General features: G+C 58.4%; 1 protein-coding gene across 5 annotated transcripts in view; it reads left to right on the top strand.

Moving 5' to 3' along the window:
- GTF2IRD1 (GTF2I repeat domain containing 1) overlaps positions 1-24279 on the top strand; it is a 102911-nt gene that overhangs the window by 17724 nt on the left and 60908 nt on the right. For 4 of the 5 annotated variants that reach the window (XM_045819387.1, XM_045819386.1, XM_045819384.1 and 1 more), the window contains exons 2-8: positions 12642-12770; positions 15263-15404; positions 17838-17993; positions 19812-19995; positions 20719-21029; positions 22050-22139; positions 23991-24074. In XM_045819387.1, the coding sequence (XP_045675343.1) occupies positions 12648-12770; positions 15263-15404; positions 17838-17993; positions 19812-19995; positions 20719-21029; positions 22050-22139; positions 23991-24074 (1090 nt within the window). In that variant the 5' untranslated portion in view covers positions 12642-12647. The remainder of the gene's footprint in view (positions 1-12641; positions 12771-15262; positions 15405-17837; positions 17994-19811; positions 19996-20718; positions 21030-22049; positions 22140-23990; positions 24075-24279) is intronic. The other variant, XM_045819388.1, reaches the window with a different exon arrangement.

Raw genomic sequence — 24279 nt, 5'->3', positions numbered from 1 at the left:
CGTTCCTGGCCCCTCAGAGCCCCTTCCTGTCCCCCCCCCCCCGCCCCAACACAACTGCCACCCTGACTTCGGACCCGCCCGTGTTTGAACTGTGCGCAGACAGAACCCGGCAGCGTGGCCCTCTGCACCTGGGTCCTCTCATCCTATTCGAGAGATGCCATGGGGGTGCACATAGGTGTGGGGTGTTTATACGTCTGGTGTCCTTTTCAACAGATCAGGCACCAGGGAGAACGCAGTAGAAGCAGACACGTGGGCACTACACTGAAAGCAGAATGCCATCTGAGTTACAGCCCATTTTCAAAGAAATTAAAGTTTGTTTCCTTCAAGGACCTGCTCTGGTAAATAGGAAGGAACCTATCACCGGCACAGCCGTTGTGAGCCTGCACTGGGCGTGCGGATCTGGGCTGCAGTCCTCCCTGCTGGGCCTTGGCGTTCCCAGATGCACGTGGAGGTGGCCCAATGAAGGGTCGGTCCATGCAGCTCTGAGAGCCACGATGCTAAATGTATCCTTAGAAGCACTAAGAGTTTATTTTCTGCAGTGGTGTAAGATTGCCCTTGGAATCCTATTTATCACCTTGCCTCACTTTCTGCATAAAGCGAACTACACTGTCCTTGACCTCTGCCACCTTACCCCCAGGCCATGTGATTGGTAGAAGGACTCTTGCATGTAGCCCAGTCTCCTTTAGGAGCGAGCACAGACCCTCCTCAAAAGGTCTTAACACTTGGGTGATTGCCACTTTAAAAACCTCCAGGGATGGGGGACCAATCCCTGTTCTTTCACTTGGGGATGCCCTCCCTGAGAACCATCTCCTAGGGTTGGGCCAAAGCCTGTGTCCCTGAAGCTCCTACCAGCACAGTGTAAACGGACCCGAACTTAGTGTGGACTTCACTAAGTAAACGGACTTCACGGGCCAGTCGTGGGGTCTGGGAAGGGGAGGTGACATGCATCACCAGGCCTGGCGTGGCAGGTGCCACTCAAAAGCACACGGGAAAAGGTAGCAGCTACTGTTACTGTCATTTTTAAGTTGTGGTAAAATACCCATCACATAAAATTGACCGTCTTCATCACCGTTAAGTGCACAGTTCAGAAGTGTTGGGTTCATTCATCTCGTTGCGTGATCCATCCCCAGAACTGTTTCCTTCTTCCCAAGCTGTGACTGTACAAACTGAACACTGTCTCCCTCTTTCCCCTTCTTTGCCACCCCTGGCAGCTTCTGTTCTACTTTCTGTCTCTGCATTTGAGCATTTTAGGTACCTCATACAAGGGAATCATAAGCATCTGTCCTTTGTCACTGGCTCATTTAACGTAGCATAATTTTGTCAAGGTTCATTCATGTTGCAGGTTTTTCCTTCTTTTGAAAGCTGAATAATACTCCATCGTGTGTGCATGCCACATTCTCCGATCCATGCATCTGTGGATGGACACTTGAGTTGCTCCCGCCATTTGGTTATTGCAAATAATGCTGGTATGAACTTGGGTGTACAATATCTTTTGGGGACTTACTACTTTATTATCAACATTGCTTTAACATAAGACCTCAAACCTGGAGTGGAACTGAGAAGTCACCTCTTTCAACCCGTTCCCCAGTGCTCAACCCATCCTCTTGGATGATGGGAAGTGTTCTACCCATCCTCTTCCTGCTGAGACATCTGGCCTTGGGTGCACGTGAGGGGCTCAGTGGGGGCCCTCCTGCCTCCTAACACCTCTGACCGTCCCAGGGCCGGGAGCTGTAGTGGCTGAGGGTGGAGGAAAGGGACCTCGTGAGTGGGATCATGGCAGAGGGAAGCATACCTGGGCATCCTCTGTGGCTCCAGATGCACCACTAGGAGGAAGCAGGTGAGGGTTGTGGCAGAAGAAACACAGATCTGATGCTGGGACAAACTTTCCTCCGTGGCAGGAATTGAGGGACAGTGATGTTTACCAGGGGAGTCTTAGAGACCGAGGTCTTTAAGAACAGATTCCACTGCAGCTAACATTTAACCGCCCCATGCAGTGAGGTGGGTCTGGTCAGCCCCATTTGACACGTGAGGAAAGCAGAGTTGGGGGAGATTAAATAACGCTTATTAAACCGGTTCTCAGGAAGGCAGGACTTTTGTCTCCTTGAATGGTGCCCAGCACCAGGGCTCTTGAAAGGCTATTGGATCGATTTGTTCTTATTTATATCCCACCTTATCTCAGAAGGGATCTGACAGACCGATGAACTACAGTAAAGTGAATCTGAATCTAAAAATGTCTGCTGCGGAATCTGTCCCCGTTAGGAATGTGTTCAGCTGTAAGTGACCCGACAAGCAGAGCCTGGAGCAGTGAGGGTTTGTGTTCTCCTGTGAAGAGAAGTCGGGAGGTGGGCAGTCCAGCCCTGGGCCGGCTGCTCAGGGACCCCACTGGGGCCGGCCCCTCTGTTCCCTGGCTCTTCTGACCTCGGCAGTGGCTTTGGTCATCGTGGCCTAAAGGGGCAGCTAGTGCCTGCCCTGTGGGCAGGGGAGCAGGGCCGAATGGGGGTTGAACCAGCTACAGCGTCTGCTGCTGAATCCTAGATCCTCGCTGTGGGGAGGTTGGCAAGTGGAGTGTACCGGGATGTGCACTCTGCAGCCACCAACTGGAAAGGGGGTCTTGGTCCGTTACAAAGTAGACCGGGAGACAAGAACGGATGGGTGACTTTACAGCCGGTGAAGTCTGACTTAACTAGGATGCTTTGAAAAAGAAATCTTTAAAGAAGTGTGATGTTCAGCATGCTGAATTGTTACCCGTATATACAGCTGCAAGGAAAAGAAACTTCCACTAAAAGTGGCCTAAGCAGAATGGACTTTCGTTATCCAGCCTGAAGCCCAGAGGCGGCGGGGCTGGGGCTGCGATGGGCTGCCTGCTCCCACACGTCCGTGCTGCTGTCCCTCCACATGCTGGCTGCCCTTCCTGGGCTGGCCCCTCCTGTCCTCAGGTGCAGTCATGGTTGGGGGTGTCACATCAGGGGAAGGGGGACATCCATGGTTTGAGTCCCTGTCTAAGAGCCATAGTAACTCCTGGAAGGCCCTTGGGTCTCGGTGGCCAGAACTGGGCTACCTGCTTCTCCTTACCCGGCCCCAGGTGAGGGGATGAGGGGCTTGCCTTGAGCTAAGCCTTGGAGGGTCACCAAGATTTTCGGCAGCCCGTAGATGAGGACACAATGGGGAGGGACGGGGAAAGCACTTAGGGTCAGAGCGGGGTTTGGACTCATTGTGTTGACCACAAGTCTGGGTTGCCATCCGTTGCGCTGTGGCTTGTTTCAGAGCCCCTTGAGCTGCCCTGCGGTCTGCTTCGTTCTCTGCCAGCTGCAGCGATGGGTGGACAGTGGGGAGGGGGCAGGAATTAGGGCCCAGGCTATTCCATCCCCACGGAGGGGTCCTGAGACAGGAGATGGTGTGTCCAGTGGGAGTGGGGCTTCTGGAGAGGAGGGATGCCCCTGCCCCGCCCCTAGGAGGGGAGATTTCTTTTTGTTTGTTCTCTCAAGCTCCTTTTTCAAGAAACACAAGCATATGGCAGTGGCTGGTGCGGGGGCCGTGTTTGGGTGGTGTGTGTGCTTGCCTTTTGCATGGTTGAGTGTATTTTTTCACCAGCCCCAGCACCCAGCTGGTACACAGAGGAGGGAGACTTGAGTCAGAGGTGCTCCCCTGGCATCCGGAAAATTCCAGCTCTTTCCAGAGGTGGTTCTGGGGTTCCCAATGGGGAAGGGATTAGAGAACGTTTTGGCAAACCCAGGCCTGAGCTTCGTGGGGGTCTGAGCTGAGGCCTGTGCATCTGGACGATGAGGATGTGGACCAGGATTTGTGAGCGGGGTGCAGGGAGTGGAGGGCTCCTGGGCTCATTTCCCGAGGTTGCTGTGACAAATTACCGCAAACTTTGTACCTTAAAACACCCAAAACTTACTCTAATAATTCTGGAGGCCAGAACAAAATCTGTGCTGCTCAGTTGATTCAAGGCATCAGCAGGGCCGTGGTCCAGCCAGGGGTTCCCAGGAGAACCTGGCCCTTGCCCCTTCCAGTGTCCGGTGGCCGCCAGCATCCTTTGGCTCGTGGCTGCATTGCTCTGGTTTTCACGGCCGGCCTCTCCAGGTCCCTCTCTGCCCCGTCTTCAGCTGGCCTCCTCTCCTGCGTGTGTCAGATCCCCCTCAGCCTCCTGGAAAGGAGACATGTGATGGCACTTGAGTCCCACCTGGGTATGTAGGATCATCTCCCGGTCCCGTGGCTGTAATGTGATCACATCTGCAAAAGTGACTTTTCCATAAAGGTGACATTTCAGGCTCCAGGGGATTAGGGTGTGAATGTCTTTTGGGATCTACTTTTGGGCCTGTCAGAAGTCCCTAAGGGCAAATTTGAGCAGCCATTCTTTCTTGTAGATGGGCTCTCCGATAGTATATGCTGGTGAGGAAGAGGAGGGTGAATGGGGATTCCCAACTGGCCTATCCCAGCTCTCCCCGACTCTGTGTGCATACCTTTGGACACCCCAAACAGAGCTCCAAGCTCCATCCTCCCTTCTAAACAGCTGCCCCTTGGGGGCACACCATATCCACATGGCCTGTCCTTGGGGTGTATCAGTTGTCTATCATTGTGTAACAAGTAGCCCCAAATTTAGCAACGTCAAACAACTGTCATTTCTCATGTTAATCTCTCACAGTTGGAACTTGACTGGGCTCAGCTGGGTGGTTCTTTCTCAAGGTCTGCCCTACAGTTGCAGTCGAAAGACAGTTGGGGCCCTGGCTGGTGTAGCTCAGTGGATTGAGCCCTGGCCTGCAAACCGAAAGGTGGTCAGGTCAGCTGCCGGTCAGGGCACATGCCTGGGTTGTGGGCCAGGTCTCCAGTTGGGGGTATGTGAGAGGCAATTGATCGATGTTTCTCTTGCACGTTGATATTTCTCTCCCTTTCGTCCCCTCCCTCTAAAAATAAATAAGTAAAATCTTAAAAAAGGATGGCTGGGGCTGGGGTCATCTCAAAGACTTTCTTGCTGGCCTGATAGCCGGTCTGGGGAAAGCCAGGCACGTGGAGATCCACTTGGCCCCTGCAGCATGGCGTCGTCATGATGGCCGGGCTTCTGGCTCGTTGGCTCACCGCTCCAGTGGTGCGCGCACAGGGAGAAGCCTCGTGCCTTTTGGGCCCTGGCCCTGGAGGTCATGTGGCGGCACTTCTGAGCACTCTGTGGGTGAGAAGCAAGGTGTTAGGGCCTGTATTCAAGAGGAGGGGGATGGCATGTCACCACTTGATGGGACAGGTGTCAGAGTTTGGGTCATATTTAAAGCCACTGTGGGAGGACACACCAAAGTAGAGGCCGCAGGGACCCAGAGTGGGGATTTGTTTGCCCAGAGGTTTCTGGGGGCCTGAGTACCCAGTGATGGCCTGGCACAGGTGTGGGCCCCAGTGGGGCGAGTCTTCCTGGACCTGAGGTTGCCCGCCCCTTGGAGGAGGGCTGGAGCAGGGCCTCTGAGGTGCAGGCCCAGCCCGGGGGCCATAGTGCGGGGTGTTTCCTGCTGGATGGTCCCAGAGTCTGCCCGTGGTCTGTGTCCAAAGCCCTTCAGGGGTCTGTGCCAGCTCCCCTCTAGCCTCGGTGAGGAACCCACACCACATCATGCCTGCTCATGCCTCAGCCTGTGCTTCCCCCACTGTCCATGGTGCCCCCTCCTCACCTCCCACCTTCTTCACATCTCCTGATTCTTCCAAACCTGCCCCTCCCCTCAGACGCCCCTCCAGGCCCAGTTCTGTATACCAGCCTGGTACCAGGCAGGCCCAGGGAGCACAGAGGAGCTGGTGGTCTCGTGGGGGCCCAGGTACCGCTGTCTCTTGGTGACCGCTGAAGAGTGGCAAGGGTGGAGGGAAGGAGGAGCCGTGGGAGCCCAGCTGGGGGTGGCAGACCCCTGGAGGTCAGGACAGGAGGCACCTTCATGCCTGCAGAAGCTAAGAGTGAGCCAGGCAAGGAGAGGAGTGTCTCTTACAAAGGCCATGAAGGTGCTAAGACCCAGAAGCCAGAAGACAGTCATGTTCAGGGGCCTGGAGACTCAAGGGGCAGGGTCTGGGTTCCCATTTGGGCCACTGGCTAGGGAAGGCATCTTCCAGAAGCATCTTTGGGCTCGGAGTACAAGCCCTTTGCCTTAGGCCCAGGGAGGAGAAGGACCCTTCTGGGTCTCCTCACTGCTCCTGCCCTAGGGCCCCACGGGCAGGGAAGCAGAGTGCTAGCTGAGGTCCCCTCACTCCAGCCAGCCAAGCCCACTGATAGGTGGCTGCTCCAGAGGGCAGAGGCTGAAGGCTTTGTCATGGGGTAGAAGGAGCATGGGTTCAGTTGGCAAGATCTGGGTTCAGCTCCTGGCTTTGCCACATCCTGGCTCTGGGGCCTTTGGGCAGGGGCGCGAGCCTCCGAGTCCTCTGGAACGTGAGGCTGGTTGTGAGAATTACCCGTGTACCTGGGGCTCGGCCAGTCCCGGGTGCCCAGGAAACAGCCTGGGCGCCCCTTCCCTCCCTCTCGCCATCTGTGGAGCCCCCTTGGAGGGAATGGTGGCCGAGCCCACCCTTGGTGCTTGCTCTCGGGCCCTTTGTGTGCATCTGTGAGTGCGTCTCTGAGCCCCTGCGCTCGTGGTGTGAAGGGGTGGCCCCGGGCCCCCACCATCACATGCGCAGACCCTGCCTCGGGTCCCCTCTGCCTCCAGCCAGGAACACGGCCAGCCCCACGGGTCTTGTCAGCTGCCCAGCTGGCCTGTCCACCGCACCTGGGGTTCCACCATAAGCCCCCTGAATTAGGAGTGAGTCATAGAGTCCAAATCTCATGCTGGTTTTGTCACGGAGTTTGCGTTAGAATGTCCTGCCTCTGGGTCTTGGTATCTTTACCCTTAAAATGGGTGCGGTCCCCTCCGCCCTGCCACGTTCCCCGGTCGGAGGCCATGGGTGTCACAGTGCTTGGAAACAGGGTGGCTGCCTCCAAGGGCAGGTTGAGGCCCCATGCAGGGGCGCCTGGCAGGCAGCCGTGGTTGGCTGGCGTGAGGGCGGCCGTCCAGCCTGGGAGAAGAGGAAGGAGCCGGCAGTAGAAGCAGGACAAGGAGGGAAGGGAGTGAGGGTGTTGAACCCCTGGATGAAGGCAGCATCTGGGATGGTGGGTGGGCAAAAGGGAGTTTTTTAATGGGCCAAGCTGGGAGGTTTCTCTGCAGCCCTAATTTTTGGCATGTACCCCCTTCTCACCTCTGACCCCATCAGCCCCATTCACTTCTGTGGGGTCACATGTCACTGGGGGGTGGTCGGGTACTCACCAGAGCAAGCACCTGTCCCCCCAGGCATCCGGGCCATGGGCAGCGGAAAGGACAGGCTGAAGGACACCTCCCCTCAGCCTCTTGGCTGGCCCGGAGCGCCCAGTGCAGGGTGTTTGGGATCGGAAGCCTGGCTGAAATGATGTCCCCTTGCCCTGGCCCCAGGGCCACCTGGAGCAAGCTTTCTGGGCCCGGCCTCTGCGGGTGCCTCCCACCTGCAGGCAGGCCTGCCTTGGGTGGTGGCAGCAGTGACTCAGGCACAGACACAAGCGCTTGGCTAGTCTTGCTCAGGGACCGGGCTGGCCTCCAGCTCTCAGTCCCAGCAAAGCTGCCACTGTCTAGGCAAGGAATCCCGGCAAGGGAGGGAGGCGGCAGGCGGGCAGAGCTGAGGAAACTGGAGTCAGGGTGTTGCAGCTGGAAACGTCCTCAGGGAGCAGGCTGTACCTGGCTGTGTGTCAGGATCCCCTGGGAACTCAAAAATACATTTGTCCTGGGCCCCGCTGTGGACCTGTTGCCTCAGGGCTCCTGGGGCCCAGGAGCCTGGGGGTTGGACTGGCAGATGTTGGCAGCAGCTGTGCTACCTGCTTGCCTCCCCCGCAGATGGGCAAGCAAAACTGGGAAGCTGAGTGGTGGGGACGATTTCACACAGCAGTGCTCCCGCAGGCCAGGAACCTGGGATGTTCTCTCCGCGTGATCCAGCTCTGCATTCGGGGGCTCTGTCCTCTCTGGCCCACGCTGGACCCTCAGACACATCAAGGGAGTAGCTGCCTCCCGTGACCTCCCTGGATCAAGTGGCCCTGCCCCCTGCTTTGGGAGGCCCCCTCTCTTTGTCCCCTTCCTCGAGGAGCCCTCCCAGCCCCATCTCTCACCTTACTAAGTGAAATTGACTATTTCGGACCCGAAGGCAGGACTGAATGTCCGTCACTTTGTCTTCCCTTTTGGTGTCAGCCCTTGTTCTCAGAGGCTGAGAGGGCATTTGGGCTCCTGGCCCTGCTTGTCCCTATGTTGTGGGCTGCCCGACTGTCCTGCTTTGCCCTGGGGCTAGGGCATTTCTGGGCTAACCCCCGGAAAGTTCCGGGTGAACCAGGGTGAGTCAGTCAGCCTGGCTGAGAGTGACGGAAGGCAGCTCACACAGTGATGCTTCACCCCAGACATTCTGCCAGGTGTCTAGGTGTTGCTAGTGCTGTGGGTCCCGGGACCGTACTTGGGAGAGCACCTGTCGGGGACACCTGTCTGGCCCAGAAGCCTCCCTCCCTTTCAGTTCCAGGGCTGCCCCTCCGTGACCTAACTCCACCCAGAGCTGCGGCCTCCCACAGTGCCTCTTGTGTTTGGAGAGCCAGGCAAGCCGGAAGTTGTCACACACTCTGCTTATAGCTTGCAGACATCCTGGCTCCCACCTGAAGGGGCTGACTGTCACACTCGCTAGTTCCTGAATGCTTGTTGAGTGCCTGGGAAAACCCAAGTAGAGTTTGAGACAGTGGGGACACGGGTTACCCGAGAGGCACGGTCCCCGGCCTCCCAGAGCTCACGTTCTAGTTGGGGGAAGTCAGGCAGGAAGCCCACGGACAAGCGACTTCGGATCCACGGAGAAGACACGGGGAGTGAGTGTATGGGGTGGGGACTGCCCGTGTGGCCCCATGGTCAAGGAAGGCTCCAAAGAGCTGGTGATCGGCCGAGGCATGGGGGAGCAAAGGAGGCAGCAAGTGGGAGGAGGTGGAAACCTGGAACAGCCTTCCCCCAGGGAGGAACCTCGCATCAGAGGCCCTGGGTGGCCCAGGTCACCAGGGGCCTGCAGTCGAGGGAGTGTTGCTTTCCATTCTGCCTACAGTGGGGAGACCACCAGAAGCTTCTGAGCAGGAGAGCAACATGGGATTTATGCGACTGCTGTTTGCAGGAAGGACGGGGTGGGGGGCACACAGAGAGGCAGGGAATCGGGTGAGGAATCGCTGCCTGGCGTGGGCAAGCAAGGATGGCGCCCTGGGTGGGCAGGTGACGAGGAGTGGACAGATGTAAGTGTGCTCTGGAGACTGCTTTATAAATGATAGAGAAGGGACTCTGGGATGAGGCCTCAGTGTCAGCCTGGGCACCCTGGGCACCCTGAGCGGGCGGCCGGAGAGAAGCAGATCTGAGCGAGAAACACGGGACTGTGTCCCCTTCGAGCTGCTGGTTCGACGTGGAAGAATAATGCAGGAGGCAGGCGGGAGGTGGCGTCTCAGCAGAGGAGGGGAGAGAGCAATTGAGAGTCACCAGCACATAGGTGTTATTTAAAGCCAACCTCCCACCCTAGCAGTGAGGCAGGGTGTTGGGCAGGGAGGGGAGAGGGCCCAGGACCCAGGAACGTTTGGCAGGCATGCCAGGAGGGGAACCCAGGAGGTGGGAGGAAAACCAGGTGTGTGGCACCCTGGCAGCTTCTGGAGGTGTTTGAGGACAGAGAGGGTGCTCCCAGTGTCCCTGCCTGACTCTTGGCCCTCGTAGACCTTGCCCACCCAGGGGTGGCTGGAAGTCCCTGGTCTCTGAGGGCTTCCTGGCCACTTTGCCCCAGGGCGGGAGCCAGCTGCCCGTCACCCATGCAGTCACTTCTGATGTTCTCTCCCGGGTGCCACAGAGCAGTACTCAGCTGTCTCCAGCCTCACCCCTCACTTAGCCCCCAGGCCCCGTCCCCCGTTTCCCGGTGTGTGATGGCTCAGGCTCTGGCCTCAGTTCTCACTGTCCCCTTCTCCAGGGACTTCCTTCTGTTTATGCTTGGGCACTTGCCTCCTGGTGAGCTGCATGTTGTACTTTGTGTTCTCTGTTCCTTATAGTCTTTTGGTTTTATTTGGTGATTTATTTTTCTCTTCCTCATTTTCAGTTTAGAACTAGCCCATTTAAGTGGTTGATCCTACGTGGTCCCAGCAGACCTGGGTCTGGGTCCCCTGTGTGCAGGGGTCATGGCTCTTGGCTCCCAGCCCCCCACTGTTGCCCTCCTCCCCAGCCACTGCAGCCATAGCCACAGGGACCCGACCCCTCTCTTAGAGGCCGGGCATTTGCAGGAGGAGCTCCCTCTTTCGTCCCCGAACACACGCACCTGCCCAGGACTGGGCCTCCTTGGGTTCTGGCACAGGACAGAGGGCCCTGGGAGCCCAGATGGCCAAGACCAGGAGTCAGGGGATGGCCCATAGCCCAGCGTCCCTGCACTTGCTCCATCAGCCCTCCCTTTCTGACTCCCTGGGTCCTTCCTAAACGGATTAGGAGTCCTCCGCAGCTGACGGGCACAGTCTGGAGGCCAGGGCTGGAATGCCGTCTGGTGCCTCCCGCTTCACCTTGATTTGATTTGGACGCTCGCAGCTGGGAGGCTGGTAGCCAGAGGCCTCTCTGGGAATGGTTCAAGGGACGGTGAGCAGGGGTGGCTGAGAGGAGGGAGCGAGCCTCAAGCGCACAGGCAGGCAACCCTTGCGTCTGGTGGGGCCCCAGAAGGCCCCTGCCATGGCGCCCGGCTGCCTCTCGGGCCGTTAGCACGTCTTCCTTGTGGTCTGTCAAGCCCTCGGCATCCTCAGTACTGTGGGTTTTGAACTTTTATAATATTGCAGCCTTGGGGAGGAAATACATTTGATAAACATTTAGAAGTGAGCTCACTCTACATTTCGGCCAGCTGCTGACTGGCCTGTTGCTGAGACCAGTCCTTACCCACAGCCCAGCGGCAGGCTGGGGCTGGGATGGGACCGGAGCCGAGCTCCACGCGCCACCAGCTCCTTTGAGTGTGTGTGTGACAGGCGTTGGACGCCTCTCGCCTCGTTGTATGTGATGCACTTGGACATTGGCTTTTCTGTGTCACTGATTTCATGACCCACTTAAAGGCCCCAGATCTTGGTTGGACCACAGTGCCTTGGTCCATCCTGTATGTCGGGCCCTGAGTGGTGCCCTGGGGGTGCTGCAGTGACGAGCAGACTGACCCTTGCCTTCCCAGAGCTTAAGGTCCAGGGGCAGCTGCAGTGACGGAGACGCTCTGGGCTTGGCATCTTTTCAGGCGCCAGGCCCAGCTGTCACCTGCCCAGTGCTGTCCCCTAACCCCCACATCCCTGGTCACGTGTGCAGACTCCTCACCCTGACCAGCTGGAAGTAAAGAGGCTGGATTCACAGGCTCCCTCCGGCCCTGGTCGCTGCTCACTCCCCTGAACTGGTGCCTGAGTCCTATGCACAGGGCAGTAGATGGGGCTGAGCCCAGAGAGGGACACTGACCATCCTCTGCCCTCTCCTTTGCTTGGACTGGTGAGGGGGCAGCTGCCTCAAAGGAGGGCACTGGCGCTGGGGAGGCCTGGGGGGGCTCCCCGGACCTGGTTCCTGGGGTGCGGCCAGGGAGGGGCAGGGTGGAGCAGGAACTGAGGGAGGCCGACCTTTCTATCTGGTGGATGCCTGGGCCAGGCTCGGGGGACAGTGGCAGCAGGCCCGTTTCCTGCCTGGGGGATTCCTGAGAGGGGGCCCTGGCCCAAGGGGGCCTCAGCGAGGGGGAAGATGCAGCTCTATTCTCCAGGGGCCTTGTGACAAGGGGACAGAGTCCAGTGTGAAGGGAACCCTGGTCTGGGACAAGCAACCTCTGGACCTCTGAGACTGAATTCCGACAGCCAGGGGGCAGACTGTGTCCCAGAGGCCTCGGGGTAGTGGCCTTGCCCCGGAGCATGTAGCTTGATGCAGAGCTGTGAGGCAGGAGCTCTGGGCCAGGTGGGAGGCCAGCCAGAGCACCTGACCCAGCGGGGCAGGAGGTGGGGGGCGCCTTCCCGACAGAGGCTGCAGTGGGAAGCGGAGTGGGCAGTCAGTGGGTGACGCAGGGGCCGGGAAAGGCACTCGGGGCAGGGAGAGTGGAGCCCTTGACAGCTGGGGAGCCACAAGAATGTTGGTACGTTTGGGGGCTGGTGACATTTAGAACACCCAGAACACGGGGGTCTAGACCGGGAACCTTGAGTACCAAGCTGAGTCAAGAACTACTGGGGGCAGGAGGGAGCCACAGAGGGTATGTGGGCAAGAAAGAGCTGTGGGTAGAGTGGCATGTGTGGAAGAGGTGATGGGTGGGGTTTCAGACACCCTGGTCACAGTTCTGGGCTCAGCTCTGGGGCTGCAGGCATGGGGGGGGTGTGCTGTGGGGCACCCCCCCTAGTTATCCTGCCATCTGGGCCCACATCCGTAAAGGCCACCTGGGAGCCGCTGCGTGTGCAGGCCCGCTGAGGCCCTAGCTCCATCCTGCATGTGAGACCTCAGGAGAAGAGAAGGCCAGGCCTTGATCGGCCCCACCTGGGAAGTAGAGACAGCCCTGGGGTCCGGGCCAGGCCAGGTGGGGCGGGGTGGGCACCCAGCACGTGGGCCACGCCCGGTGGCACATGCCCACCTCTGTCTACTTCCTCTCTTTCTCTCCAGGTGACCATGGCCTTACTGGGGAAGCGCTGCGACGTCCCCACCAATGGCTGCGGGCCTGACCGCTGGAGCTCCGCCTTCACCCGCAAAGACGAGATCATCACCAGCCTTGTGTCTGCCTTAGATTCCATGGTGAGTGCCCCTGCCCGCCCCAGAGGAGAGGGTCGCCAGCTTCATCACCAGACATTGGCGCTTGAGTCCCTCCTCTGGCGCTGAGAGCCGCCTCCATGCGCCGGAGCCTCGGAGCCCCCACTGCGTCAGCGGCCTCGGCCAGTGTCGGGGGTGGGGGACTGGAGTGAGACCGAGGCTGTAAACACCCCGGCCTGGGAACAAGCCCTGACTCAGGCCCTCATCCCCTCGTCCTCGTCTCATGATCTCCTGTCTTTCAAGGCCCGTTGTGGCCGCGCTCACAGGTCTCCCCCACAGCACCTGGAGGCCAGGTGTGGGTGGTGATGCATTAGAAAGCCGTAAACTCCACTGTTCAGCCAGAGCTGCGGCTGCGTCCCGGGGCTAGGGGGAGAAACGGGGCTCCACACAGCACTCCTCAGGCACCTCGGCCTACGCACCTAGGCTTATAGAAGTTCACCCCCCGTGAGGAAATAATAATGTCGTTTTCCTTTAGTCTTTTCCTGGGGGAAAGTTCTGTGATGGAGGGTAGGCAGGTGTTTTTTGAAAATCTGCATTTTTAGGATGGTGAAGTTGAAGTTCAGAGTGGGGAGTACCTTGCCTGAAATCACACAGTGTGGCCAGTTTCTAAATTGGACTTGGGTGCAAAGTCTTCAGTTCCCCTGGGACAAAGGACCTCCTTCCAGACCGTTCCTGCTGTGGGCGGTTTGAGGGCAGCTCAGGTGGTGTTTGGGCCAGAGGCGGGAGGTGCTCCTGGGAAAGCCAGCTGGGTGCGCCCCTCCCCTGGGCGGGAGCCCAGCCCTCTGCCCTGCAGAGTGCCAGCTTGGTGGTGGTGAAAGTCTAGCTGACCCAGGCAGTGACAATTGCCCCCATAAAATACAGCAAATAACTCAGTTGCTCAGTTGCACTAGTCTCATTTCAAGTGCTAGTGGCCACAGTATTGGACAGTGGAGAAATAGAACTTTTCCATCACGCCAGAAAGTTCTTTTGGATGGCACTGGTCCAGAGGGGTTTTCAGAGGCTCCTTGCAGCTTGGAGGAGCCGATGACCCCGTCACCACCAGCCTGGTGACATGAATAAGACAGGCTATCCCAGCTCTGGGACCCTTAATGGGTTTCCTGAGGGACCTTCATGGGTGGCATGGAGCTTGCTTGGAAGTGACTGAACTCTGGCATCCTCCAGGGCTCAGGGCCAGGCTCCTCAGAGGGTCTGCAGGGCTGTGAAGCCCAAGTGCTCTCTGTTCACTCCCACCCCCCAACCCCACCCCTCATCTCAGACCCTCCCCCCACCCCTGGCATTTCCTCACAGCCCCCATTCTTGGTGCCTGGGGGTGAATCAGGGCCTTAGCTCCTTCATCTAAGAAGTGACCCCACAACAAGGCCCTCCTCCAACTCTGACAGCCACTCCTTTGTTGGGAACAATCAGATCTATGCATCCCATTTGTTAATGTTCTGCCGTGTTGCAGCGGGGGAAGGGAGTGGCAGATTTTTGTTTTAATCTTGGTGAACAGGAAACGAAACCCCCTTCAATAGGGGGTCCATGGAGACAGGCCTGCTGGCCCTGCAGTGTCCCAACTTCCTCTCCAGAGCGACTCCGGGATGGAGCTGGCACAGCAGGCGTGGTTATAGCCCAGAGAGGGCGTGTCTAGATCTCTGCAGAGCTGTGATTAGAAGCCAGGCTTCCTGACTGGCAGCAAAGCATTACCTAACTCATATAAAAAACAGCATTTATTGGGCACTGACTGCATGCCACATGTTTTACAGGCAGGGTTTTCCTGGTGAGGTCGGTCAGAGGCCTGAGGTGGTGGTGGTCTTGGCTGAGGGCCCCGTATGTTAGGGCTTCCCGTGCAGTGGGCCTGCCAGCCTCCACTCCAGGGGTACAAATACACCTCTGCCTGGACACCTGCATGGGATGCCCCAGCTCTAAATTCTTTTCCGCCAGCCAGTGCCCCTGGAATTGCCATAGTCAAGCCCATTGAAACCCTTCGAGCTGGGCTGCTTGTCTCCATTGTACAGATTTGGAAACTGGGGACCAGTGAGGGGCACAGCTGTTCCAGTCTTTCAGGAAATGGCTGAGATGGGATCGAAGCCTGGATCTGTCTGAGCCTTTGTTTTCCTGGGGCCCATCCCACCGTCTCCTCACCCGGGACTTGGAGAGCCCAGGACAGGACTGGCCCTGGGGCTGGGTCCAGGCCTAACATAGGAAGCCCACCCCAGAGCAAGGAGGACCTGGGAGGAGAAAGGGGCAGAGGCCTTGTGTCTTTGTCCTCCTCCAGCCTCTATAAACTTATCTTTTCCCCCTGACCTTGGCCCAGCTCCCAGGGGGAAGGGGGTCATTCATGGACCCGCACTGCAGAATCTAAGACGACAGTGTTGGAGGAGCGGCCCCTCCCTGCAGCTGCTGGCAGGAACTCACCCCCCACCCCCAGAGCTGGCACGGAGGCATGCTGGGGTGGCGGACCTTCCCCCAGTTCACGTCCCCTGCTCCCCACCCCGTAGTGCTCAGCGCTCTCCAAGCTGAACGCAGAAGTGGCCTGTGTCGCAGTGCATGACGAGAGCGCCTTCGTGGTGGGCACCGAGAAGGGGAGACTGTTCCTGAACGCGAGGAAGGAGCTGCAGTCAGACTTCCTCAGGTTCTGCCGTGAGTACCCCGGGGCTCCGGAGGGCCAGGGGACGGTGTCCCCAGAGCAGCGTCGGGATGACTCTGTGTTGGGGGACACCCAGGATCGGCGTTGTTACCAGGGGCGGCCCCGGTTTTAGCTGGACTTGTGCAGCAGCCCCTCGGTGGGCGGCGCCTGGCTGACCGCACCTGGGGCCCTCCAGACCCAGCCCGCCCCATCTGCTCGTTGACAGGAGACACAGGCCCAGTATGGCCGCCCAGTTCCTGTGTGTCTCTGACACAGGGGCCGAGCCCATTGGTTCAGCTAACACTTGTTGAGTGCCTTCTGCATGCAACACCCTTCACATTTGTCCTGGCGTCAACCTTATGAGGTAGGCACTGTCGTCGTCGTAGCAACATAATCTCAGAGCCACCTGGTGGCTCGTGGGGATGCAGTGACTGAGGACACACCCAGCTGCTCACAGGAAGTGCTCAGTACATGCCAGCCGATCGATCGTGCTGCTGGCCAGGCCGTGCGCTGGTGCTCTGTTTACTTTTCCCAGCAGGCATAAGGCACAGTTACCGCTGGTTCACAGATGAGAAGCTGAGGCTCGGTGAGCATAAGCCACTTCCCCAGGGACATAGCCGACAAGTGAGTGAGGCGGGGTGCCAGGCCAGGCCTCTGGTCCTAAAGCCCATGCCCTCTCTGCTCCACCCCTTCAAAGTCGGGGACGTGCAGTGTGGGCACTCACAGGCGCCCTGCCAGAGGGTCCTGGTCACTCTTGGCAGAGACCCGAGTTCAGGGCTTTGAGCCGGAAGCCCCGAGGCAGAGGGGTCACGCTGAAGCCCCCAACTCTTCAGCGCTATCTGAGCGTTCAGGGCCCCTTCTACCCCAGGCCCTGCCTCTGTGTCTGTACTCCCGGCATTCCTCGTAGTCATGCCGTCTGTGTGGTGCTGCACTGCTAGCTCGCCAGCCTGGTCTGTCCCTTTTCCCCTCAGCCTTTTGCTGTCCCCCGGCCCCCACACCGAAGGTTCTTATTCTCTTTTCTGTCTGTCAGATACCTCCCCAGCGCCCCCCAGGCCCCATTGCCCCCTGACCCCTTTTTTGAACCTGTGCTGTGGATGCTCCCACACCACACCAGCCTAAATTTCCTGTGCCCTAAGTTTCCCTCTGTGCCTGGTACTCCAGCTTGGCAGTACCCGGGGGGAGGCCGCCCTCACCTTTCTGGTGCATTAGGTCCTACAAGGGTAGGGCCTGGCCCCAGCGCCCAAGGCTAGCACTCAATCGGCATTCAGTCCCATGATTTGGGACTCAGAGCTCTTGGGTTGAGAGCAGCCCCTGGAGTCAGATACCTGGGGGTGCATCCTGGCCCTGCCACCTGCTGCCTGCCGGACCTCAGCCTCCCCCTCTGTAAAAGGGGAGAACAGTTCTGCCCCCCTCACAGGTCGATCTGAGGAGTAAACGAATTAATACCTGGCAGTAGAACAGTGCCCAGCACCTACTTCACACTTAGTGAACACCAGCTCTTGTCTTACCGGTATTAGCGTTTTCATCACACCCCAGGCCTGGACCCTAGGATCAGCCATTTTGGGGAAAACTGTCCCCTAGAATTGGACATACCATTACTGGGCACCAGCCGTTCCCTCAGCCAGCCTCCCCATCCCACTCAGCCCTCAGAGCCTGCCCCCTCGGCCGGGGGGCTGGGCCCGGGGAGCGTGGGCGGTGGCAGGGTCTGTGGCCCCTCGGTGGCCAGGCTGGGAGCCAGACTGGGGCCCGAGGAAGGTGCACCTGGCTCCCTGGAGCCAGGCAGAGCCACTGTTTGTAGCGCTGGGCGCTCAGCTGGGTTATTTCAAGCTTCACAGATCCCCGGAGGTGAGCAGGCTCCAAGCTGGGAGGGGGCCTCTGGGCCCTCCTCTCATCACCTTTCCTCCAGTGTTTTTAGCACCTTCCCCGCCCCAGGATCCATTGACACTCAGCCTCCACCCTAGCCCAGCCTAGCAGGAACCTGTCTCTTCGCAGCCTCTCAGCCTCCTGGTGGGGTCCTTGTCATCCCCTTAGCAGAGCAGAAACTAGGGCCTCGGTTGTTTAACACAGAGCATTAGTGTCAGAGCACAGAAAGGGGCGGGTGGAACAGACATTCGGTAGCCCCGATTCCGAGGCAGGCCAGCTGATGGCCCATGACAGCTCACAGACTGAGGCCCAGAGAGGAAGGAGACTTGCCTAAGGTCACACAGCAAGTTAGAGGCGACCAAGGATGAGACCCAGGCCCCATGACCAGCCCTGGTCCTAGGCAGGGTTTGCTCACTCATTAATTCCTCATTCATTCATTCGTTCGTTCATTCATTCATTTGCATTTTGTGTTGGTTGCTCCGCCACTGGGCTCAGCACAGGGCAGGGACACTGCAGCTCCCTGGGCAGGTGGTGAGGTGGGTGGGCGCTCACCACTGCCCTGCCGTGTGCTCTGTGCCCCACAGGAGGACCCCCGTGGAAGGAGCCGGAGGCGGAGCACCACAAGAAGGTGCCTCGGGGTGAGGTGGGCGGCCGGAACATCCCACGGTCTACCCTGGAGCATGGCTCAGATGTGTACCTTCTGCGGAAGATGGTAGAGGAGGTGTTTGATGTTCTTTATAGTAAGATCCTTCCTCATTCCATTTGGGGCCCCCAGGTGGGTGGAGCCCTAGTCCCTGCCTAGGGACTAGAGGGGGACGAGGAGGTCTCCCTCTGTCCCACCACAGACCATGGGCAACACTTCACAGCAGGGAGTGTTGCCCCCAGCTCTCCCTTACCCTGCACCCCTAGGTGTGGATATTTCACCCAGCCCAGTTTCCTGAACCACCATCCTCGCTGCCCTTGCCCTGGTCGCTGCCACCCCTCACCTGGAAATGGCCCCAGGCCTCCTCACCTCCCTGCTGCCCTCACCCACCTGTGACCAAGGGCATCTTCCCAAAGCATATATCTGACCCTGCTCTTCCCCCCACTGCCCTTGGGGACCCTCCATCACCCTCAGTGTGGTGTAAGCACATACTGCAGCCCCTCCCTGCCCACCTCCCCGGCTGCAGCTGTGCTGACCCACCTCATAGAACCACTTCCTGTTCCCCAGCACCTGTGGCTTCATTTCACACCTCCTTGCCTTTGTGCCACTGTGCCTTTTGAGACTGCCTTCTCCTTTGCGTGGTGGACACCGTGTTACTCTCTAAGGCTCAGCTCCAGGAAGCGCCCCCCACCACTGGTCAGGGCCCCGTCTGGGGACCCACTGCGCCCTACCCCTCCCTAGCCCAGTTGCTTTCAGTCTGCAGGTCAGGCCCCAGCAGCAGCGGGCGTTCAGAGGGCATTTGTTGAATGACCGAGTGAAGGCTAACTGGTCAGCCAAGTCCTTCTTGTGGGGGTGGGGAGGGACAGGCCTGGCCGTTCTTGGGGAGTGTCAGGCTGCAGAGTCCCAGGGCCCAGTCATAGCCTTCACGCTCCCTGGGTGCCACTGAGCAGGTCCCAAAGGGTCCCACCTCATTTATCTCCAACTTGCTTTATTCCTTTCTCTATTCAGTCTTTGGTTCTATGTCTGTGGAGCAAAGGTCTCTGAGGAAACACTTGGTGTTGTGTAGATATCAGGAGAAGGAGGCGGAGGGTTCAGGGGGCCCAGAGGTCCTGGGTGGGTACATTGGCCACCCTGGGGCAAGGGCTTGTCACTCGTGGTTGGCTGTGCCACCACACGCACTTTTGCCAGCTGCAGGGCTCGTGCCCAGAGCCCCCTGCGCCCCTGCCCACTCTGCCCTGGCCCCTTTCCCACCCTGGGCAGAGTCAGGGGCCGGTGAGGTGAGTGGCCCCATTCTGGCTCTGGGTGGGGGCTGTAGCCTGGCAGCAACAGCGGATGTTCCTGAGCCCAGGCCCCTGGGCCCTCCCACGCGCCCTCCCACCCCTCAGTCCCCAGCCAGGCTCCCTCTATTCACCCTTCCCTTATCCCTGCCGTCTCCTCACGTCTCTCCTCTCTCTCTTTCTGAATCCCCTCTCTGCTTCCTCCCGACTTCTGACTCCCTTATCCTCTCTTCCTCTCTCTCATTCTCCTCGCCCTCCCTCCCTGTAGCTTTTTGCTTCCAGTCTCTCTCCTGCCCTCTTGTCTTTCTCTTATCTCTCTCACCTCCTGCCCATGGCCCCAGGCCTGCTTTCCCCTCCACTCAGACGCCAGGAGTGGAGGAGAGAAAGGCAAAGGAAGCAGGGACCCCCTTGATGGGAAGCCCTAGTCCTCAGACAATGGCCTGATCCACAGCCCCCATCCACCAGCCTGTGGGGGTTATTCTGTGTGAAGTTTGCATTTAAGGAGCTGATGGGGTTCTGTATCCTGGGAGCCTAGCACCAAGGGAAGTCACTCACATGACCCCAGCTCTGGGCTATGCCCACCGCGTCCTGGCTGCCTTCTCATACGAGGCCCTCTCTTTGACCCCTTCCCCTCACAGGTGAGGCGCTGGGAAGGGCCAGCGTGGTGCCGCTGCCCTACGAGAGGCTACTCAGGGAGCCAGGGCTGCTTGCTGTGCAGGGGCTGCCTGAGGGCCTGGCCTTCCGGAGGCCGGCTGAGTATGACCCCAAGGCCCTCATGGCCATCCTGGAGCACAGCCACCGCATCCGCTTCAAGCTCAAGAGGTGAGTGAAGCAGCCTCTTGAGCCTGGGCGTGGGCCCGGGTCAAGTGGCTGAACCAAAGGGCTGGGCCAGGAGGGTGACCTGTTTCCATTCTGCTCAGCCACTGGTGGTCACTTACCCAACCGGAGGGGAGGGTGTCTTCAGATCCCCATGGGGACCCCTGGTTGTGAAAGCTCCCAGCCCAATGGTGGAGGTGGGGCGAGAGCCCTGTCATGGAGTGTGATCTGAGCCAGGCACTCAGCCCCAGAAGCCCTCCCAGGGGACCTCTGTGTGGCAGCGAGGCTGCAAGAGACTTGGTTGGGGGAAAATAGCACCAGCAGTACCGCAGGTATCAAGAACCACCCGTGCACGTGTGGCGGCGGGAAGCCAGCCCGAGGGCCATCGGAGCTTGGGCCCCACCGTCAGCATGCACGCTAGGAAGAAGAGAAACACGATGGGAAGTGGCAGGCAATTAACTGCAGCTGAAACGACTCGGCTGGAGGACTGAGGCACAGAGGCCGAGGGCAGGGCGCGGGTCCTCCGGTGGCCCAGCCGTGTGGCCCTGGCCACAGCACGCCCCACCGCAGGCCTGCACCCCCACCTGTGAAATGGGGAGTGGCCCCTGTCCTGCACACTTCACAGGCTGTCTTATCCTGTGGACGGAGGGCTGAGGGGCTGCGGAGGGAGAGGTGCAGCTAGCGGGACAGGCATATGGAGCTGTTGTGTGTCCTTCTCTCCTTACCCAGGCCACTCGAGGATGGCGGGCGGGATTCAAAGGCTCTGGTGGAGCTGAACGGTGTCTCCCTGATAGCCAAGGGGTCTCGGGACTGTGGTCTACACAGCCAGGTCTCCAAGGGGCCACCCCAGGACCTGACGCCCACTGCCACCTCTTCCTCCATGGCCAGCTTCCTGTACAGCACCACACTCCCCAACCACACCATGAGAGAACTCAAGCAGGAGGCGCCTGCCTGCCCACTTGCCCCCAGCGACCTGGGCCTCGGCCGACCCGGGCCCGAGTCCAAGACTCCCGCTGCCCAAGACTTCCCCGACTGCTGTGGTAAGCTGCTGCCGGGACCCCCAAGTGTCGGGGTGGAACAGAGGTCACTCACACAAGGCCAGTCAGAGTACCCAGGCCCTCCTAAACCAAAGGTGGAGTGTCAAGGCAAGGGGCTGGGGCAGGACAGATGGGATTCCAGCTTAGACCTAACCAGATTCCAGGCCCTCACTCAGCCACCTGTGAGCAGTGTCCTTGACCTGAAACCAAGAGACCCCCAAGAGGACTAGCAGAGGAGTCTGTGGAAAACATGCTAACCAGTCACATGCATTTAATAAGCACCTACTGTAAGCACCAGTGGCTTAGGGACACTGGCAGCATCAGAGAATGCACAGCTAGGTACGAGAAAGACCCGTGTTCATCTCCTGGCTTCTCTCCTCAGTGGCTAAGTGTCCTGAGGCAAATCTCTATCTCTGTGAGCCTCAGTTTCCTATCTATGAAATGAGGATGCCAGAAGTACCTACCTCATAGCGCTATCGTGATTAAACGACACAGCGTGTTAGAAATGCACATGATCAGGCCCCACCGAAGTCCACCTGCACCTGGAGCATTGTGGGCGGGGCCAGCTGTCTGTGCATTGGGAGATCCACCAAGGGCTCAGGTGAGAGGACTGCTGCATTGAAACACACCCAAAGCTTGGCAAACAGCATGTTCTTCTAAGTTACATTTACTGCTGTTATTATGAGTAGGAGAAAAAGGATGCACCCCCCAACCCCGCACACAACTGTGTGGGCTGAGCAGGGGATGAGACTCACATGCCTGAAACAAGTGTCCCCTCCTGTAAAAGGCGACCTCAGACATCCTGCCCTCCCTGACCTGCCGTTTGGGTAGCAGACTGTTAAGGAATGTCACAGGCCTCTGGTGAGGGAATTTGCCAGAATCCACGCTCACAGGACTCAGTTCCGGGGCGTTTGTTTTGGGTGAGACGGTTACGCCGGAGCCAGTGTCTGTGCACTGAGGCTGGGTCTGGAGATCCCTCCTGGGGCCCACCTTGAACCTGTACCTTTCCTCTTCCTTGTCCAGGACAGAAGCCCACCGGGCCTGGTGGGCCTCTCATTCAGAACGTCCATGCCTCTAAGCGTATTCTGTTCTCCATTGTGCATGACAAGTCAGGTAGGACAGTGCCCGGACCAGAGTGGGGGTCCAGGGCTGGGGGCGGTGCTCAATGAAATGGAAACGTATCTGTCGGCTCTTTGTGGGAGAAAAGAGGAACAGCTCTGCACCAGGGACTTGTGAGGAAAACCAGAGTGTACCAGTTACATATCGCTGTGTAACAAGTTGCCCCCAAACTCAGCTTGAACCAACAAGTATTTATATCTTACACATTCTGTAGGACAGGAATCGGGAGCAGCTCAGCTGGGTGGTTCTGGCTCAGGATCTGTCATGAGGTTGTCATCAAGGTGTCAGCTGTGGCCATGACCATGACCATCTGGAGGCTTTACAGGGCTGGAGGACCTGCTTCCAAGCCCAGTGGTGTGGCTGTTGGCAGGAGGCCCATTCTCGCTCTGAGGGCCTCTGCAGGGCTGCTCGAGTGTCCTCACAGTGCGGCAGCAGGCTTCCTGCGGCCAATGGTTCCAGAGGGAGTAAGGGGGAAGCCACATGTCTTTGATGGCCTGGCCTCAGAAATCACTGTCACTTCTGCCACATTCTACCTATTAGAAGCCAGAAGCTTGATCCAATCCAACTCAGAGGAAGAGAGAGGAATTAAACTCCACCTCTTGATACAAGGAGTTATCAAAAAAAAAAATGTGAACAGATTTGCAAGTACCTCACAGAGAACTGAGAACAGGAAGGTTTGGGATTCATTTATACCCAAATGGGATGAAGGAATACTTGCTAACAGTTTTGCCTTGTGGAGGTCTCAGCCTCATTGTCAATGAGAGGCTTTTTTTTTTTTTTAAGAACTTTTTTTTTAAGATTTTATTTATTTATTTTTAGAGAGGGGAAGGGGGGGGGGAGAGAGAGAGAGAGAGAGAGATCAATGTGCGGTTGCTTGGGGTTCTGGCCTGCAACCCAGGCATGTACCCTGGCTGGGAATCGAACCTGGGACACTTTGGTTCCCAGCCCGCGCTCAATCCACTGAGCTATGCCAGCCAGGGCGAGAGGCTTTTTTAAGGAAACCTAGCCCCTGGGATGAGAATGGAGACCCCACTGCTGCAACCAGGGGCCATCCCAGCAGGGAGGAGACAGGGGTATGCTGATGGAACAGCATCGTGGGAGGCCATGGTGGACGAGGGTACAGGCTGGGATAGAATCTCACTGGCCAGGCACTAGCTGGGTGTTCTCAGGCAAGATGCTGAGCCTCTCTGAGCCTCAGTTTTCCCATCTGAAAAATAGAAAGAGTATCTACCTTTAGAGGTTGTCATGAGGGATTACATAGGATGTTATATAGATACAAAATACTTGGACGTCACTGTGTAATTATAGTGACACATGATCACTCCTGTTACTGAGTGAACGGAGGCAGAAGCTTTGGTTTTGTGTAAGAGGCCAGCAGGGCAGAGGGTTTGGGAGAAGCGGCCTGGCCGAGGCTGGGCGAGACCCCAGATGTATGAGGCATGAGGGTTGGTTAGGTCTTCGAGGTCAGGACTCAGCCTCTGCTTATCTGGAGGAAGCGTTCTCCCAGCCTCCCAGCCGTCTGCCGCACGAGGGGCCCGGGATGGGCAGGCTGAGCCTGCACAGCGTCCACTGCCCATGGGGGTGGACAGAGGCAAGAGGAGGGAGCAGGTGGGGAGGCCGTAAGAGCACCCTGGATGTGTGTGGGACTGCTTCCTTCCAGAGGAGGCTGGGGTTGGGTCCGAGGTGGGAATGGGCGGAAGGGCTGAGGCTGGTTGCTGGGGCCCTGGAGGGAGGGTGGCTGTCTCCAGGGCGCAGCCCCAACCAAGAACAGGGGGCTCACCACGGGGGAGTAAGGCCCTGGGGTTGCGTCTTTGGCTCTCACTGGTACCTCCTGTGTTTTGATAGAGAAGTGGGACGCCTTCATAAAGGACACCGAGGACATCAACACACTCCGGGAGTGCGTGCAGATCCTGTTTAACAGCAGATATGGTGAGTGGGCGGCGCGGCCCACGGTGTGGCCCCAGCAGCGCGTGCTGAGCATCTCATTACGTGGCAGTCCCTGGTGTTCCCTAACATGACAGCGGGAGCCATATGCTGGCACCCGTGTGCCATCAGTGCTGGTGTCATCTCCTGTCTGGGTAGGGGGTGGCTGTGTCAATATTTTCCTTCCGGATTCTCCAGGAGGTGGGGCTGA

The sequence above is a fragment of the Phyllostomus hastatus genome, unplaced genomic scaffold (assembly GCF_019186645.2).
Source record: "Phyllostomus hastatus isolate PE091 unplaced genomic scaffold, TTU_PhHast_1.1 phas_scaffold_385, whole genome shotgun sequence".
Classification (NCBI taxonomy): domain Eukaryota; kingdom Metazoa; phylum Chordata; class Mammalia; order Chiroptera; family Phyllostomidae; genus Phyllostomus; species Phyllostomus hastatus.
This window is presented reverse-complemented; position numbering and strand designations above follow the sequence as displayed.